The sequence below is a fragment of the Myotis daubentonii genome, chromosome 11 (assembly GCF_963259705.1).
Source record: "Myotis daubentonii chromosome 11, mMyoDau2.1, whole genome shotgun sequence".
NCBI lineage: Eukaryota > Metazoa > Chordata > Mammalia > Chiroptera > Vespertilionidae > Myotis > Myotis daubentonii.
In genome coordinates, this window is record NC_081850.1 from 73642097 (window position 1) to 73661977 (window position 19881).

Consider the following 19881-nt stretch of genomic DNA (forward strand, 5'->3'; position numbering starts at 1 on the left):
TTAAAACCTTTTAATTTAACCTTAAATTGAACTCAGTCCTGAAAGGGAAACTCGCTATATAATTAAGTAGTTCGAATTAAATTTACTAAAAAAAACAACAACAAACAAGCAGTTGTATTTGGAAAAAACAACAGGAGCAAAGATTTCTGTATATATCCCTTGATCTTTAAAAATAGTATTACATGACAACAGGACTCTCCCTGTGCCACCTCCAAGAAAAAATTCCAAACTCCATCCTCTTCAGGGACTTAGCAGCTATCAGAAGCACTTCAAATGGGGCAGACTTTGGGTGTGTATAAATCATGAGCAGCTTCTATCCTTTGAAAATATTTTAAAAACAATACTCTTAAAATAAATACACCTGAATTCCAAGTGAAAAAATGGACTGCCATTAGCTAACCGTCACGGAAGTTTTGCCATATACATAAGTGCTTATGTAACCAAAAACTAAAACACAAAAACATCCTTCTGGGAAACTTATGTGAGAAAATATTTTCAAAAACATTAAACAGCCCACTAGTTTAACAGTCTTAGCTGAGAAAACCTTCTAGAAGAATAAGAAATTGAAATAAGAGGAATAATATCCAGAATGTAAAGCACTGAACATATTAACATCTATCAGGGGACTCGTAACCAGTGTTTGTTAAAGAGGATTTTAAGATTAATAGCTAAAATGAAATTAAATCTAAAACATATTTAAACTAATTTATACGTTTGTTTGTTACATTCACAGGATCTCAAAAACAGTCATAACTTCCAGCCCTAAGTGATTGTTTGCTGATTCTCCTTTTACAAAGCAAAAACTGGAAGATAAATAATCATCACAACACTGCACACTGCTGACATCTGGGCCAGATTACATCAAACACTGCCTTCCTGTTCAACACAGCACAAGAGAATAAAAAATTTTTCCCAATTTAAACCTGTCCCTAGAGCCATAAAAAATGAAAAACTGCCGAGTCAACAGCTTCTGGGTGTGTGTGTGTGTGTGTGTGTGTGTGTGTGTGTGTGTGTGTACACACGTACATGCATGCATGTGTGTGTGGAGGGGGTGATGTTTTTGTTTGCTTGACTGCTTTTCAATTTTTACTTCATGCATTTTCAATAGATCTATGTACTTTTCTCTCCCCCCTCACCATTCATTGGCTATGTAATGCTCTGAAAACTTGCAATCCAAATTATCAATGGAACAAGCCTCATATCCTAAAGTGCCAAAGGAACTGGCTACTGGTACAGAAACCATTTGAAGGACACCAGCAACTTTTGTTAAGGCTATTGTTTTATAGTTAAATGCCATTCAGAGCAACTTGAACTAGACTTTTCTACTATCAAAGAGAGTATTCACAGGGTTGCCTGGGATTTGGCTGGCAGGCCATCCTAATACTTATGAAGGGACAACCTTCACCTTTGGCTAGTAAATACTACAAGAGCTTGAAATTGACCAAAATAAGGAAAGTAAATACCATGGAAAAGAATCTGGATTTGCTGTGGCTACTGCTCAAATGATGGGACCTGCACTACTTCGCTTTAACACATTCGCGTGTATGCTTGAGCATAGATACATTTAAGAGAAGCTAAAAACGTTTAGTGTGGCTTTTAGATGGACTATAACATTTGAAACTTAACCAATCTAGAAATGTTTTCAAAAATACAATCTGATGAATATAACCAGATGTCCTCCATAATCTCAAGAAATCTGTTCAGCTGCTTTGATTTTTGTATTGCTTTTCATTAGCAAGAAGTAGGAAAAGAAGGATTTGTGGAGTTTTCAGAGCTGACTTAGAAGTTTCAAATAATTAACTTATAGACACCGAAACAGGAAGTGCCATGAGGGAGTAAATAGAGGAGGGAGGAAAAAATAACAAGCAAACCTGGGCTTTGTTCCTAAGCTTCAGGAATCCTTATTTTCTTATTAAAAATATATTTTAAAGCATTTATATTTCCTAAGCTCTACAACTTATTTCCTATTCTGAATAAGGATAATCTTCAGATATAATAAAACAAAGGGAGAAAGCTAGACTTTAAAGCATCCTGGATTGACAAATTGAGAAAAGAAATGTGGTTACCCACAGAAAAATCTCATTCCAACTTAGATATGACTTGTAGCTGAAAGTTATCTCAGGTTTTCAGGTCCCACTCCTCTGAGATGATGAACTCATGCTATCTTTTAATGAGAGGCTCATATCTGCCTTTGATGTGTGAAAGACACTCCCAGCTGGAGGAGAGTACAAGAAAGATCTAAAATATTTGCTTCAGCTGCAAAGAGCTATTAATGAAAGTTTAGAAAATGGGGTAGCATGGGGGGTCAGGGGGGAGATCTTTAGAGAAGAGATGACATGCTCTCATCTTGTGAACTCTTAGGGGAAAATATTCCAGTAAAATAAAATCTGACAAATAATTTTCCTTCCTCTACACACCAGCGTTCTTCACTCTCCTCCACCTGGTCCAGAGCACATTCTTATGAATTCCTAGTTATGTAGGCGAGAGAAAGGGGGCTTCTGTAATTTGCTATTCACATAAAACACCAAGGGTGAGACTCACATGATAAATACAGAGGTTATGAAACCCAACGGATTCATCACCTCAAATGGGGTTGAATTTTAGAATTAATTCTTGTAAAACAAACTTCAAGTATATTTAAGGATGGGAGCACTATGCTGAAATCCGGTGTGCAAGGAAACTCTTAACACAAGTTCCAAGAATTCTCCATAATTCTCTGTACTATTTAATGTTCTGTGACTATCATTATCTTCTTAGTTGTTAAAAGCAAGCAAAAATAGAATTCAGTTTTCTTAATCACCTATTTATATATCTAAGCATATTTTCTAACTATCTAATATACTCTTAGTGCAGTGCATAGGTACAGAAAAAAAAATTACTAAACAATTTCCATAGGCTATTCAAGACTTTCTGTTTAAAGCTTGGGACCTACAATCACTCTTAGCTAGTCGACAAAGTCACTACATTCCCTGAATGAGCAGGGATAGTTGAGGAGGTAGCAAATTTATAAGACCCTCTCTCATGATAGAGAATAAGAGAAAGCACATGATAAAAATAAGTTCCTTTCAGAAAAAAGATTCCATGTTGCTGATTCCTAAATTAGGTGTTTTATATATATAACATTTTTACCTGTATGTTAACAACTTACAAAGTAGGTCTCATGTTTATTTTGCAGATGTGGGGAATGAAGATCAGAAAAGCCAAGTGATGTGATTTATTGCATGGGTAATAAGTCAGAATTTGAATCTAGTTCTGACTAAATCTAAAGGATCTGCTTTAGAACTTTAGGTAATTAAACATGAGGGCATCATGTACCTTCTGTGGGAGGAATAAATGCTCTAAGGGTGTTGAGGAAGGGAAATTAATTGAGTGTGTATAAATAGGCAAATATTAGGATTGGGAAATAAGTTATTTCACCAATTCTATTCATTCAACAAATACCTCTGGAACACCTACCACAGATGAGGTACTCTTACATTGCTCTCCTTAATTACAACTAAGTTCTTGTGAGGCCTCTAGGAAATTATATAATTTCTCTTTCCAGAGTTTCCATACTCCTCAGCCTATGTGCCATTGATTCCTAGGCCAATGTGGCATTTCTTTTAACTCCCCACACATGCCTAGTTGAAATCCTGCCAAACCTCAGCAGTTTTAGAACTGATTAGTTTGCTAGAGTGTTTATGTTAAAAATAACAATTTCAACAGCATAACTGAACATAAGTATTATATTCAAACAACCAAAATTTAATAAATGGTTAAGGAGAAAGAGATATGGGCTGATACAATAGTACCTCTCAGAATGACAATCTATATAACTAAGACAGCTTCCCTACCTCATCATCATGTTACATGAAAATAAGCAAACTGTGTAAGTAGAATATCTGCTTCCTATTTTTAGTTAGATTAATTTCTTCATTTCCCAAAACATTCTATTTGCCTCCCTGTCTTTAAATTCAGATAATGTCATCTTTGGATTAAAAAAAAAGAACCAGGGGAAATATTAGTTTCTAGTCTCAATTATTATGCTGGTTTGCAGAGGCAGCAAATAATTTAAGACCTTTCCTTATTATTCCTTTTGATGGAGAGCAGGGGAGAAGAAACTGCTTAACCTCCTCATGCCTCAGTTTCCTCAATGAGTAAAAGGAAGAGAGATCCTGGCTGCCCCTTCAACTTGATAGAAACTAAAATTTGTTATGTAAAACTCCAGAGTGGGTGGGTGCTGAGTGCCATCCAAAAAAACCAATAATTCCCCATCTGAGTTGTGAGTTCTTATTCTAAATCTGAGCAACACAACATTAATGAAAAGATTAAATCAAGGGTTTTGAGGGAAGAAGGGAAAGGCCAGGATCATCAGCAAAAAGAGATGGCAGTTGCTTTATCTTCTCCTATGTTGAGCAATAATTCTGAATTGTCTCTCCCAGCCAGAAAACCTAGGAAGACGTGTCCAACTGCGGCCAGCGTGTTGCTCTTAGAGTTGAAGGGGTATCACAGTACTCTGGAGTTCAGTCTCCTCTGCACATACACAAACACAAGTGCACAGCGCCCCAACGCTGTTTGTCCCCTCAGCCTCACAGCCCTGCCAGTTGGCAAACCCAAGCCAGGAAGTTGTCAATTCCAATTGCGTTTAAGGCCATGTAGTCCTATTAAAGAAGCCTTGGTGGTTAAGGGGCGTCCTCTGTTTTCCAAAGCAGGGCGGGGGGGGGGGGGGGAGAAAGAGGGGGTAGGGGGCCTCTGCTTGGATTGGAGCTGGCAACTTTTCACTGACTAGCGTTTTCAAGGAGCTATGAATGAGTTTAACAAAGGAGGTCTGTGGCTAGTTTCTGGCTGAAGTCCATGTCAACAGTTTTTAAGGTCACAGGCCACACTAACTAACATTTATTCCCAGCAGACCCTGTTCTAAACACAAGCTGTAAGTAGTACAAATTTGGAATTTTTCTGTAATCCCTTGAGATTTTCCTGATCTTTCCACATGTTTCTGCTCAATTAAAAACAATTCTCACTTTGCACCACCAGAGAGGCCGTGCTCAGCAATCTCAGTCCATCCTTAGGGTAGATGAACAAAAACCTGGCAATTCAAAGGGTTCGAGTGGGGAAGGGAGGAATTCAGCTGGATCACACTGAAAACTGCAGACAGCTCCCCAGGGGCTCAGTTTGTGAAAGCATAAAACGGGTTATGACAGAGATCCTGAGGCCATAAAAAGCAGGTTTGAGGCAGCATTGGGAATAGGTTCCTAGTCCTTTCACAAATAAGACAGAAATTTCTGAGAAAATTATAAGGTCAACTAGGTGAGTGGAGAACAGAGATAATCTATAAGACAGATGCTAAATATTTCACTGTGAAATTAATACAATCATTTCTCAATGAAGGTGAACTCTTATGTTTAAAGTTTCTGAAATTAAGAGGCTTCTTGAAATCAATCTGAAATTTTAATAAAGCCCCCCCCCCACATTGGTGTAAGCTGTGTTTACACCAATGGTACATTTATTAACGGATGGTATTTTCAAATCTTGCAAGGCAACACGGGAATAATTACTCTGGAGTAAGCACCAAAAACCTTACTTAATCATGTGAAATATTTTCTATTTTCCAAAAGAGGACACGGGGACTCTGACAAGTGAGTTATCTTGCTTACAGGACTACAGCTAGAAAGTAGTAGAACCAAAATTTGGACATAAGTCTGATTCTAGAGCTCAAGTCCATTCCACAAATTGAGGGGGAAATAACATACACTAGAGTATCAGTCATCATTTTGGTGGTTAAAGCACTGCCATTTGTGGCATTCTATGTTTGGAATGATGTGCTAAATGAAAGGACTTACAATTTTTCCAAATTAAAAAATATGTAAACTATGCTGCAGTGAATATCAAGATTGAGCTTGACAGGATAAAATTATAGAAAGAACTACTTCATTATAGACATACAAAGAAGAAAATGAAATACACTCATGATCCCATTACCTAATTTTTCTCATTGTTATTTTGGTATCCACTCACCCAGGTTTTTTTAAATAAATTCCTTACAAAATAAATATATCGTATATAAGTTTTTTAAATATATTTTATTGATTTTTTACAGAGAGGAAGGGAGAGAGATAGTTAAAAACATCGATGAGAGAGAAACATCGATCAGCCGCCTCCTGCACACTTCCCACTGGGGATGTGCCCACAACCAAGGTACATGCCCTTGATCGGAATCGAACCTGGGACCTTTCAGTCCGCAGGCCGACGCTCTATCCACTGAGCCAAACCGGCCACGGCTCGTATATAAGTTTGTCTTTAGCTTTTTTTGCATAACATTATCCAAGATGTTTTTCATGTCATTAAATAATCACCAAAACATAATTTTAATGGCTACATGGGATCTAATTAAATTTAGCTATCCCCCTTCATAAATTATTTCTAATTTGTCATTCAGTATACTAGAATGAACATCTTCATCTATGAATCTGTACATATATCTCTGAGTTTCCCTTAAAACAGATATCCAAAAGTGGGAATCATTTTAAGGGTGTTGAAGATAAAATGCCAACTATTTCCCAGGAATGCTGGACCATTTTAGACCATGACCAACAGAATGTTAAGTGCCCACCTCATGGCCACCAAGTGTCATCTTCAAGTTGACATGATCAGGTTCATATAGACTTAGCTATGTACATGCCCACACAAATCATATCTATGACAATGACATGTATGTTACAACTGTCTATTCTTTTATTAATAACTGCTGCACTGTTTAATGCTGTAAAGGTGCTAATAACTACCCTACCATAATCTTTTGCCTTGTATTCTCTCTAATCCTTGCCAAAAAAGTAGATATGAGAAAATTAAGGCTTAAAAGGGTAAATGGAGCATCCAAAAGCACACCTCCACATCAGCAGGACTAGGATCCAAGCATTGCTCTGATTCCAGACCATGCTCTTAGGCCAGGGGTGGGCAAACTTTTTGACTCGAGGGCCACAATGGGTTCTTAAACTGGACCGGAGGGCCGGAACAAAAGCATGGATGGAGTGTTTGTATGAACTAATATAAATTCAAAGTAAACATCATTACATAAAAGGGTACGGTCTTTTTTAGTTTTATTCATTTCAAACGGGCCGGATGCGGCCCGCGGACCATAGTTTGCCCACGGCTGTCTTAGGCCATGCCTCCTGTCCTCTCACAACCCCAGGGACTGCCTGCTTCTCCAGCAATGCCTCTTCAGACAATGAGGCCGATTAATCTTTGGGGAACTAAAGAAGGCCAATACCTAGATCTCACAGGCTGTGAGAAGGGAGAAGAGCATGCTGCATGTCTTCTCCAAAAAGCAAGGAAGCCCTAGCTGGTTTGGCTCAGTGGACAGAGCATTGGCCTGTGAACTGAAGGGTCCTGGGTTCAATCTGGTCAGGGACACATGCCAGGATTGCGGGCTCAATCCCCAGTAGGGGGAGGGTGGAAGGCAGCCAATCAATGATTCTCTCTCATCATTGATGTTTCTATCTCTTTCTCCCTTCCTCTCTGAAATCAATAAAAATATATTTTAAAAAAACACAACAAGGAGTAAGGGCAGCAGTGTGGGAATGCTCACCCAACCTGGCAGACAGTAAAATGACATAATTGCCGCTTTAGAAAACAATTTGGTATTATCCAATAACGTTGAAGATATACATCCCTAAAGATAGGTATCCAAGTTCTCAGGTTTATAGACTGAAGAAACTAGTGCCTATGTGTACCAGGCTACCCATTCAAGAAATTTCATAAAAGCCATGAACTGGAAACAGCCCAAATGGCCACCTACAGTTGAATGCATGAACAAACAGAAACATGGCCATACAATACAAAGCTCTACACTGCAAAGAAAACAAACTACAATTATAAGCTACAGCATAGATGAAGTTCAACAGTTAAGCAAAAGAAGACTTAAAATAACAATTCCAAATTGTACAATTCAATTCATGCAGTGTTCAAAACTAGATAAAACTATACCATACTATTTAGGGATACAGACATAGGTGAAAAAATTATACTGGGTGTAGAGTTCTTAACTTACATGGCGATTACATGGGTATTTGCTATGTAATCATTTGTTTGTACTTCCGTGTGTATGGGTGTATGTATTTATATATATATGTATGTAAAATGTATATATATGTACATCATATATGTGTGTATATATGTGTATATATACACAAACACACACTTGTATATATGTGGATATATAATGAAACTTAATGTACTTTTCTGTTTGCAGGTTATATTTCACAATGTACAAAAGGAAGGCACAGGGTTTTCATTAAACATTTACACAGTAAATACAATAAAAAGAACTTTATCAATCACTCACTGTTTAGTTAACTTTTACAACAATATTCTGAATTAGTATTATCCTCAATTTACCACTGAAGTACTTAGATAAAAAATGATTGTCAAATTAAAACCTTATTATAATCCAATTTTAAGAAGATTTTTAAAAACAAATATAGCACCAATGTTCTTTCCATTACAACACAAGTACTGAATCTGAGGAAAGAACAAGTTCAGTGAATCCCACTATATGAAAGTTAAACTACCTCTTCAAATAAAAATATCTAGAATTATAATCCCTGGGAATTTTAATAAAGACTAAAAAAATATATAAAAACAAGTATTGTTTTCAGTGGTCAGGAAATATTATTATCTTTACTTAATGAGGATGATCAATATTTAGCATATTTTCATATACTAATAAAAAAGAAAAAGTACATAAATTACTCTAAAACTGGCATCCAAAATTATTATTTTTTACAGAGTTGACAGTAAAAATCCTAGCTCAGCAGGAAACTGGACACTGGCAAATATGCTTTATTTAGAGCCTTTTAAGTTGAGGTTGTTTTTGTTTGCAGTGGCTTTCTGTTTTTTATCCCCCCAAAAAATCTTGCTTTCCTATGAGACTAGATTTTTTTTTTTTTTTTTATAAAAGGAAACCAGTCATTAAGAGCTCAGGCAAAAAAAAAACACAAAAAAAAACCCCAAAACTACAGGACAATGAATTTCACCCAACTTCTTTTTCCACCACACTTTTAAATTGTTGTGTTTTTTTTTTAAGATGTCAAGTTTTTTAGATCCAGCATGTTTTGCTGCATTTTGGGCTCATTAATACACATAAAGAGCTAGTTAAAATACCAAGACTGAATAAATGAACAATGGGACAATTAACCCCACATAAAATGCTCCACCCACTTTACTTCAAAGACATCTGAAATAGAATGGACTAGAAACCATAAATGATGCCTCTCAGAATTAATTTTGTAATAAATATTGCTTTGTATTATAGATAAGGGATTAAAAATCACCACAGGGGCAATCTAACACTTGTGAATTGAGTTAAAGGACAACAATTGCCCTTAGTTTTGCTGAAGATTTCTGGTACTTTCATGTCCGATGAATGGGAACTAAAAACCTATTCAATTTCCAATGCATACTATAATACAGAATTTAATTTTAAAATTTCCTAAATTTCTACATAAATGTTTAAGATATGAGTAACTTTTTACTTGGAATGTAATAAGTTCAAGAATCAAAATTTATATTGCTATCTAACTTTAAAAGTATTCCCTTTAATGCTACATCATTTTTAAAATTTTTCAACATAACTCATGGTAATAAAAAGTATTACTTTATTTTTGGTTTGTTAATCCTCACCCGAGGACATTTTTCCATTGATTTTTAGAGAGAGTGGAAGGGAGGAGGAGAGATAGAAACATCAATGTATGAGAGACACATCAATTGGTTGCCTCCTACATGAGCCCCAACCAGGGCCAGGAATCGAGCCTGCAACCCAGGTAGGTGCCCTTGATCAGAATCAAACTTGGGATCCTTCAGTCCACAGGCTGATGCTCTATCCACTGAGCCAAACTGGCTATGGTGAGGATTTGAAGATGTAAATGTACAAAGTGAAATATGGAATGGAAAAGTAAACTAAGTACATTAGTTACCACTTGATGTAAATATGACTCTTGATACAATTTCAATACTTTTATGTTCAATGTTTTCAGAAGTTAATAATTATTCTTCATTGTCAAGAATCGGACAGTAGTGCATAAGTTAAGATTAAAAGCAGTTGAGGGGTTTTGATAAACAAAAATACTGAAGTAATTAATTAGCTAAATGACAAATTCACTACTCAAATGCATTTTTAAAAGAACATAAGTCTTAGCAAGAAATACTTTTTCAGATTACTAAGAGCTTCTTCCCTTATAAATCAGTCTCACACAAATAAATGGTACAGTCAAAAACATCCGCAGGAAAGGATATTTAATGATATGTAAAGATGTTTACAATATAGTATGTGAAAAACCTAGATACAAAACTCTACCTACACCAGGATCTCTAGTCATTATCCAAGTTGTGGGATGATAGATTGCTTTTCTTAAACTTCTCAAGTTTTTTAAATTCCTCTAATGAGGAATTATAGCTTCACTAGAGGCCCAGTGCACGAAATTTATGCTCTTGGGGGGAGGAGGTCCCTCAGCCCGGCCTGCACCCTCTCACAGTCCAGGATTCCTCGGGGGATGTCCAACTGCTGGCTTAGGCCCGCTTCCTGTGGAAGCCGGGAACCCAGCTCAGGGCTTCTGGCTGAGCGGCCCTCCCCCTATGGGAGTGTGCTGACCACCAGGGGGCAGCTCCTGCATTGAGCGTCTGCCACCTATGGTCAGTGTGCATCATAGCGAGTGGTCATTCCGCCATTTGGTCAATTTGCATATTACCCTTTTATTATATAGGATAATCTCAAAAATTAACATCTGAAAAATAAGTGGCTCATAATTGACTATTAGACTTGTGGGCTCTTCAAACTTCTGGTGGCATAATGATTTCTGTATTGGAAATAAAGAGGTACACTACTATCTCAGTCTTCTGGAGCCTCTCAATGAGGGAGAAATGTTAGGCTTCCTACTGCTTCTAAAACTGATCACTGAAAGGGCCAGACAACTGACATTCAGACTCCTTTTTGTATTCACAAATCTGTCTTGCTCTTAAAAAAGGAGTGTAGCTCAGACCCAACGGGCAATTTTAGGTGTGAAGCAAATTGAGTTACTTTCTTTTCTACCTCCTGCCCAGTGAAAAGCAAAGGTAAGGCTCAAATAAATCCTTCTGCTGGTTGTTGCTCTTGTAGGAGAGTAGTTTGCTTTCAGGGAGGTCCAAGAAAAATTGTTGACACTCAAACTCAACCAAAGCACCCACTGGCCTCTCCTATAGAATGTTTTCCCATCTCCCCAAAAGGGTCCCTCGTGTGGAATTCTTAAGACTCTTTCTTTAAGAAGGCAGGCTCAGTTTTACTGGTTTTCCATTCAAACACACCCTGCATCAGATTTTAACAAAACCGATCATTTTCTTTACTCTATAATCATATGGTAAGATTGTTCGCGTAGACTGTAGTGACACTGGCCAAGAGGGAATGTGGCTCCTTGATGCTAAGTTGAGGTTACTGAGTCTTGAAAAACTTTAGTCCCAGGTGATTTGGGGCTTATTCTCTAGAGTTGGGAGAATCATTGCCATATCCTGGACAAAACTCTGGATTGGGGTTCAGAAGACTACTAACAACCAGCTAAAGAACTTAGGATAAAAACCTTCCTTCTTCAGGTCTCATTTTCATTGTTTATAAAATGAGGGTGAGCTATATTATTTCTAAGAACCCTTTAAGCTCACATCTGATATTATTGTGCAATAGCAAACTACCCATCATGGCTCTTTTAACTACATATATATGGAAAAATGAACAAACTATTGAAAGTAAAGATTGCTTTGGTGGCAAGAAAATAAAATTGGAAGTTGTGAATCAGAGCCAAAAGAAAGTTACTGGAAATAAGCCCAAAGCAATTGAGAATAGGAGATTCAGGCTGGATTTTTGTTGTTGTTCCAAACCAAGTTCCTTTAATCCTCCTGGTGAGATTTTGGGCAAGTCACTATATCTCTTGCAGTTATAACCCGTTTATCTCTACAATGGAGATAATTACATAAGATTGTACTAAGAATAAATAAGAATTATGCAAACCACCCTGGCATCTATATATATAAAAGCTGAACGACTGGAATGACTGGTCATTATGATGCGCACTGCAGCAGCCAACCGGCCCAATCAGGGCCCCAATCACCCCCACACAACCTCCTGCAGCCCCTCCCTCCAGCCGCCCCCCCCTTCACCCCAATCGGGGGAGGATCCAGGCGGCCAACCTCCTGTGTCCCCACCCAACCCCCCGACCCCCACTGGCCTGATCAGCCCCCATCAGGGCAGGCCAGCCAGACCCCACCCATGCACAAATTCGTGCACCAGGCCTCTAGTACTAAATAAATACTAACTTCCCCTTTCCCTTTTATATCCTCTGTGGTGAGTAGTTCTGACTTAGTCTATCCATCTACAAAATGTTGTAACAACATTAGCCATCAGCAGCAGTTACTAGAAGAACAAGATGAGTGAATATAGAAAAAACAAAAACTAAAGTGTACTCCTGGGGTTCCTAGGGTAATTTCACTTTGTTGCCCGGTACTAAGTAAGCTTAGCGAGCATTAAGACAAAGAAGTGCTTTGCTTTTGAAACAAAGTGAGAAAATACCATGTTTTCTTGTAACGTCCAACTCATTCAGTCTCAAAACAAAAATTTTCTTTTAGCCAAAGTCTTGGAGTTTTGAATACCCACAACCTGGGCTCAGACTGCATGAAGGAAGGCTGAGCCAGGCTGGTTTCCTTGGAAAAGGACCAGAAGGAGACAAAAAGCTTCCACCTATGGTGACAGCCCTGTGCTCACTGCTGGTGCAGAAGACACACCTGTCTTTCCAACAGTCCAGCTTCCCAGCCTTCAACTAGCAGGCTGCTAGGACGGGGAAGGCATTTATTTCCCTTTCTTCTCTTCAAAGGTGATTTTCTCTAAACCGTACAGCTTGTTACTACTGTTGAGTTGTGGCTCTCCAGAGGATTATACATTTCTAAGCATGAAGGCATATGCGTGACAATAAAACATGCAACATACACCCAATGACTTCATTTTTTTTAATTAAGGGGGAAAAGTTATAACCTCCCACAAAGTGATGTGTCTGATGAGCACACACATCCTGCCCCCCATCCATCCCCCTTTCATGGGGTTTACCCACCCCACGAAAGCCTTTAAAACACTGAGGATCTCAGAAAGGGCATTGGGCCTGGTAAACCAGAGCTTCCACAGGTCCTACCCCATAGGTCCGGCTTCCAACAGAGCCGTGTGCCAGCACCCACAAGGGGTGGAATTATAACCTGCCACAGCAACTGGGCTTCTTCCGGCTACTATCTGGAAAACAGCATTGTGCCCACTGTACTTTAAAGGGGAGGAATTACAAAGAAATCAAACAGCTCCAGAGAGATGGAGCCACTCGAAAAGCAGAGGAAAGTCTTCTGTTAAATAGTATGAAAGATCCAGGTTTCCCACATGGTATTTAAGGAATTGGGAAGAAAGGCTGATTTCTCCCAAAGGAGCCCCAGCTTTGATGCCCAAACTGCCCTCCAACATCAGGCTGTGCATTTTTGTATAGCAGGGTACCCTCAGGCGAGACAACTATAAATAGCTTAAAACAAGAATAGGAGATTCCATCTGTTTCTGGAATATTTCAACAGCACCTGCTTTCAAGGTAAAAATCTGGGAGCTGTCCCCACAGCCTTCCTTCCCAACTGCCTTTCCCATCCCCCCTACACGTATTTTAAACTAAAGCAGATAACACAATCCAAAAGGGCTTCTGCCACCACACCTGCCTAAGGAAAGAGTCCTTTGATTTTTCTCCTGAACTGTATGTGTTTTAAAAATACTGGAACAGTTAGAGAGAAAATCCAAAGTTTTGAAAACCAGACTCTTGTATTACTTCTAATTTCTTTTTCTCTATGAGAACTGAGCTTTTCTGTGTTTATAGTATAAATGAGTACAATGCGGATGAAAAAAAAGATGCAATAGTTCTTCCTGCCATTAAGTTAGAAAGTGTTCCAGAAGGAAGATGGTTCTTACTTAACACAATTAATGTTTAAACACAAGCCCATATGCCAGCTTGTACGGAGAGAAGGACAATAACTCCCCAGCAAGGGCCCAGGAACAGATTTCATTAAGTTAAAAACAAAACAAAAACAGAAAACTGAAATTGAGGCTTGAAAATTCCTACCTAAATCAAGGTGCTATTCCCACAGTGATGTACAGCATCCCTCTCCAAGAACCAGAAAACCCAAGCCCATGTAGATAGCAATTTCACAGACAAAAAGCCACTTTATCCTTGGTCTACAAACATCAATACTTCTAATGTCTGCCCCAAACCATCCAATGGCACTCCATTTGCTATGGGGGAAATCCAAAATTTTGAGCAAGTCTTTCACAATCCGGCCCCAGGACTTCTATGGCATCATCTGCCCTCTCATCAGATTCTCATCATTCTTTCATCTTGCTCTTCCTTCCATTTCTCTGGGCCTGTGCACACCAGTTCTCCTCCAGGCAAAACCCCATTGGTTCTATAAGACCCAGTTTAACTGGAAACCATCAGCAACACTTTCCCTGATCCTCCAAGCCAGAGATGGGCCCTGCCTAATCTGTGACCCCCACAGAGCCTTGCACATACATATTTTTTTCAAATAGCACTTATCACATAATATTTTAATTAATTGTTTACATAAGCCCTTCCCAAAGATTGGGTAGCTCCTAAGACAGCAAGGGTGGAAGTGAAATGGGAGGTGGGTATCAAAATCAGAGGTTGCCTGGGAACAGTGTACCCAAAAGCCTCTTCAATTTTAAATTTGGTAAAGGACAAAATGTATATATTGTTTTCAGCTTGCAAAACCAATTTTCAGAAAGTTCAGCTCATCAAAATCTTGGATGAACATGACATCTGAAAGGTTCTCATCATATAGGGAACTAGGGTTAGATCTTTATGTCTATTTGAAGGAACCTTGAGGTAAATAAAGGCCAAAGACCAAGTATTATGCATTGCTCATTCCTGATATATACTAGGTACTAAAATACTTACTAAATTTAAATGTTAAACAAAATTTTTAGATACTGTCTTTATGAAACAAGTCATATCTTCCCAAAATGTATTCTAGTTTCTGAACAGTTTTATTTGGGTATAAAGATAATTACTCAAACTTTCTCAAGAGCTTAAATAAGATCTGTATACAAAAGGGAAAAAATTGTAGAACACAAATGTTTAAGTTCATTTATAAAGAGTAAAGACATATTATCATTACATGAAATATCTTCCATAATCCAACCCACCACCACCATCACCACCTCCAAACAACATGGTTATGGCTTTGACCTCTTGTGCTCTTGATTGGTATGTGTCATTTAGGCAAACCAGAAGCCATAAAAAATTTTGGTTCTAAGTCACTTTATATTATATTTGAAAGATTTCAGAGGTAATGCTTATACCACATCAGATACAGATAGTGCTGTCTGGAAATACTAAAATACTCTCTCACATTCCTGGGTTTATAATGAATTACAACTAACTTAACCCATAACTGTTGTTCTCCTAGCTGGTGTGTTTAATATAATATTAAGTACCATCTAGCAACTAGTTAAATAATATTATGATGAACCTCAAGGAAAATTAAAATGCTTTAATAGAAAGAAACTAGTTAACCATTGGAGAAAATATTCATTTGACTTTATGTACCATGGTATTTGTGTTAATGAGACTTGTTTATACTCTAGTACAACTACATTTTTTTAATACACTTTTATCTGTGAACAAAACAGATAAAAATTCTCAGCCTTCACCGAACTTAAATTCTAGTGGGAGGAATAGACAATGCCCCTAACAATGAACCTAATAAGTTAACATATAAAGACTATCTAAGAACTTTTTTATTGTAGCCCTGGTCGGGTGGCTCAGTTGGTTGGATCGTTGTTCTGTACACCAAAAGGTTAGGAATTCGATTCCTGGTCAGAGCACATACCTAGGTTGGGAGTTTGATCCCGGGTTAGGGAACATATAGGAGGCAACCGATACATGTTTCTCTCTCACATCAATGTTTCTCCCTCTCTCTCCCTTACTCTTTCTCTCTAATTGATAAACATATCTGCAGGTGAGGATTAAAATAAAAAACACCTTTCATTGTAAAATTAAATTTAAATTTTTAATACTGATCGTCACTGAGTCAATGGTTTACCTTTTACAACTAATATGAAATAAGTTTTATGATATGAATCACGCTTCTGCGATTAACTATTTTTCATATTTTCTCTTTAAACTATGAGGCCCATCCCATGGGGCCCATCCTCTAATTTTAGTGCCCCGCTCTTCCATGCGAATGGAATGCATTTCCCAATCTCTGAAAGCCATGCATACATTGTTTTGATCAAGCATTATACTAAGGGCTGGAGATACAAAGGTTGTTGCTTAACACAAAATCTTTACCCCTGAAGAGTTAACTATCCAGCAGGAGAAGGATGAAGGATGACCAAGGCTTATCAGTGTATAATTGAAGTATGCACAGCATCTGGGTGCACCCTGAGGAGGGGATGGCTACCTCTGCCTAGAGAAGGCTGCTTGGAGTGCCCTGCTGAGTCTGGGAGAACAGGTAAATGTGTAAAGGCAGAAAGGTCTAGTAGTGGTTCCTATGTACCAGGAGAGCAGTCAGGAAGGAAGGGATCCTAAGGTAGTGGTCGGCAAACTGCGGCTCATGAGCCACATGCGGCTCTTTGGCCCCCCGAGTGTGGCTCTTCCACAAAATACTGACTTCTGCCCATGGGCCACGAAGTCTCAATCGCACTGTACATGTGCGCCCGCACGTGGTATTTTGTGGAAGAGGCACACTTAAGGGGCCAAAGAGCTGCATGTGGCTCGCAAGCCGCAGTTTGTCTTAAGGAGCTAGGATTAGTGGAGGCTGTATATGCACAGACGCCATCACTAGGAGCTACATCCCTCATGAGAAAAAACGGAAAGCAAGATAGAGTGGCTTATGAGCAGACTTGAGCTAGAGCACCGGGCACACCAAGAATGGTGATTGGACCTCAAGGCACAGATTAACTAAAGGAAAGTACCTGAAAAAGGCAAGGAGACCAAGCAGCAAATGAGGACAATGTTAATAATGTAAAGCAGACCCAAATAGTGCTCATGTTCTCTTGGCAGACCTCTCCACTCTCCATTGGACATGTCACCAACCAGTCATCCAGGATTAACAGTAGACTCTTCCATTCACATCTCACCCCAGCAACATTCCCAAACCAAGCACAGGGAAAGTGCCACTCTGTGTGCCCTTTAAATGTGTGCAACAGCTGGATGAGATAAAGTGAGACTTCCACCCCAGCCCATGTTAAATATCCATGAAATGGTATCTCAGAATTCCTATAGTACTCTTTATCACCACAGTCACTATTCCCTGGCATTAGAATATCCATAGTAAGAAGGCACTATGCCATGGGATCATTCTATGCATTTTATATAGCATACTGTAGTGATCGGTCATCTATCTCCCCAGCGAGTCCTGGGAACTTCTCAAGGGCAGGGGCTAGCTAATAGTAGTAACAAATGAATGAATTAAACCACCAAATTTTTTCCCATAGTTCCAAGCTAATATAACAAACAGAAAACACATTACCTGTTGCTATTTTTCATTCTAAATGACGACAGCGTGAAGGCTATTCAATGAGTTTCTTACAAGCATAAAGTCCATAACCCTCCATACAGACACACAAAATCAAATGCTAGAATCAGAGAGCAATTTTTTTCATTTTAATTTTAAATAAATAGTTTTCCACTCCCAGGAATTTGCTGAATAAATGTGGTAGTGCCAGTTCAGAGTCAACTCTCCACTCCCCAACACACACACACACACACACACACACACACACACACACACAGAGAGAGAGCTTTGAAAGGAAGAAACATCATAACTCAAAATATTGGGGGGAAGGGAACGTTCCTGCAAAACTTCAGAACTTGTTTTAAACCCTCATATCCTCAAATGACCACATAATATGCAGTGTCCTGGCCAAGGCCAAAAATCTAACATTAGATAAAAATGAAAGTGAAAATTTTCTTTAAAAAGAAAAAGACCAACATTACTAAGTCAAAAAGTAAATAATCATTTACATCAGAATCTAATTCTCTGGGCAGATGATCCTTGGGCCTGGGCTACTGAGACATGCTTGAGAACAGCTGTCCACATGTAATCTCACAAAGTAGCTGGGTTGTACTTTCTTCGTAAGGTCTTTCCACATTTTCCCTCTAATAACCCGATTACAGATGCTATCCTTGGTGAAGAAGAGAGTTAATTTTGCTGATTAAAAAAAATCATAATATTTGTGTAGAGAAACACAAAAGTAGCAGGACCAACAGTTATTGAGCAAAGGGACTTGAAAAGTCAGCCCACAACCCCCTCTCCCCCCCACCCCACGTGGTGAGAGGGTGTGTGGGCTCGAGGGGTGAGGCGAGGGGGGTTGTCTTTTCTTGGTGAGAGGAAGAAGGAAGTGCAGAGACAAATACACCAGAGAACTACTCTTTCTGGAATTCATAGAGGGTCTGGCCTTTTATCCCCAAGACTGGGGACCCGGGTTTTGTCAGGGGCGCCTCCCCGCTGTCCTGCCCTGGGCTGCTCCACATGAGCAGAGAGAGACAGGAGGCAGGCCCCTCTGACACCTACTTAACGAAGGCAGATGGAGAGGAGAGTGTGTGGATGCCTTTACTTCCCCCTCAGGAGGCGCCCAGCAGGAGCCCACAGAGCCAGCAGCTCCAAAATCAGATTTCCACACATCCTCCCACCACAGAACACGCTTACCACTCGGGCAAGAGGAAACAGAGCATTAAGCAAGTGTGGCTCTGGTGGGTGAAGGGGGTTTTAGAAGACCTAAAGAAGCCTTCTTACAGGATTTGGCTCTTTTTTCAACCTCTCCAGAGGTAGCCAAGTTGAGAAACAGTCACTCACTCAATGACCCGAAGGGGGCAAGGGTGTTACTTTGAGGAGGACACAATCAGTGTCTGCGAGACGTCTGAGTCACAGACACATACTTTATTAATAATCTTACATACACAAAATGTCCAAGGGAAAGCCGCACAGGCTGACTTCTGACAGCTCCAGATAACAGCAGGGGGAACTGAAGCCATGCTGGCTCTGAGGCTTCCACATACTCCACAGAAGCGATGGTCCCTTTCCCACCCCAGGGATGTGATACAAATAAATAAATATAATTATCTGCAGAACTTAAAGTGCAAGGACAACACTGTCAAGTCCTTCCCCCCAAGTGCAGTGACTTGTGGGAAACAGATAGGAAAATAAAAAGAACAGCTGGAAAATTTAATTACAGAGTAACAACGCAAGAGCTGACATTGTTTCGCAAAACTAGCCAATAGCCAAAGCCCTTCTCCCTTACCTTAAGATACAGAAGCAGCTCTTAGCTCCTGAAGATAAGCGGCAGAACCCGAATCTCTGTTTGCTGTCAATGTCAGTGAGCACAAACGTGAAGTTCTGGCCAACTTGGCTAACTGTGAGGCTGCGGCAAAGACAGAACAAAGGGGAAAATGAATGTGCAGTAAGTTTCTTGATAAAGTATCTAATCATGACAAGTCGTTGAACCTGTAACATTTCCTCTCTCAGTGGAACTCTTTATAAATGAACTGAAAATTTACACACTTCAAGGAAACAGATTGTGAGCTAGTAAAAAAAAAAGGGGGGGAGGGGGGGCCGCAGCAAGCAGCACATTCTGGTGACCACCTACCTCATCGGAGCTACTGCCATACCTTCTCCTACTTAGTGAGTGCAGGCAGGTAGCATGTTAATCATCCCATCAAATCCTGAAAGGTGCGTTCCATTAACTTCACATTGTAGATGAGGAAATAAAATGTTTTAAAATTCACTTCTAAAAATCAGTTTACCAGTTAGCTTGGATTCCTCTTTAAAAGTTTACATATTCCAAATTCTAAA

At 39.2% G+C, this 19881-nt stretch overlaps 1 protein-coding gene across 12 annotated transcripts in view; it reads right to left on the reverse strand.

Moving 5' to 3' along the window:
- DENND1A (DENN domain containing 1A) overlaps positions 1–19881 on the reverse strand; it is a 471719-nt gene that overhangs the window by 290691 nt on the left and 161147 nt on the right. For 11 of the 12 annotated variants that reach the window (XM_059657971.1, XM_059657972.1, XM_059657968.1 and 8 more), the window contains one exon: positions 19331–19450. The exons of the other annotated variant lie outside the window; for it this stretch is intronic. In XM_059657971.1, the coding sequence (XP_059513954.1) occupies positions 19331–19450 (120 nt within the window). The remainder of the gene's footprint in view (positions 1–19330; positions 19451–19881) is intronic. 12 annotated transcript variants of the gene reach the window in all.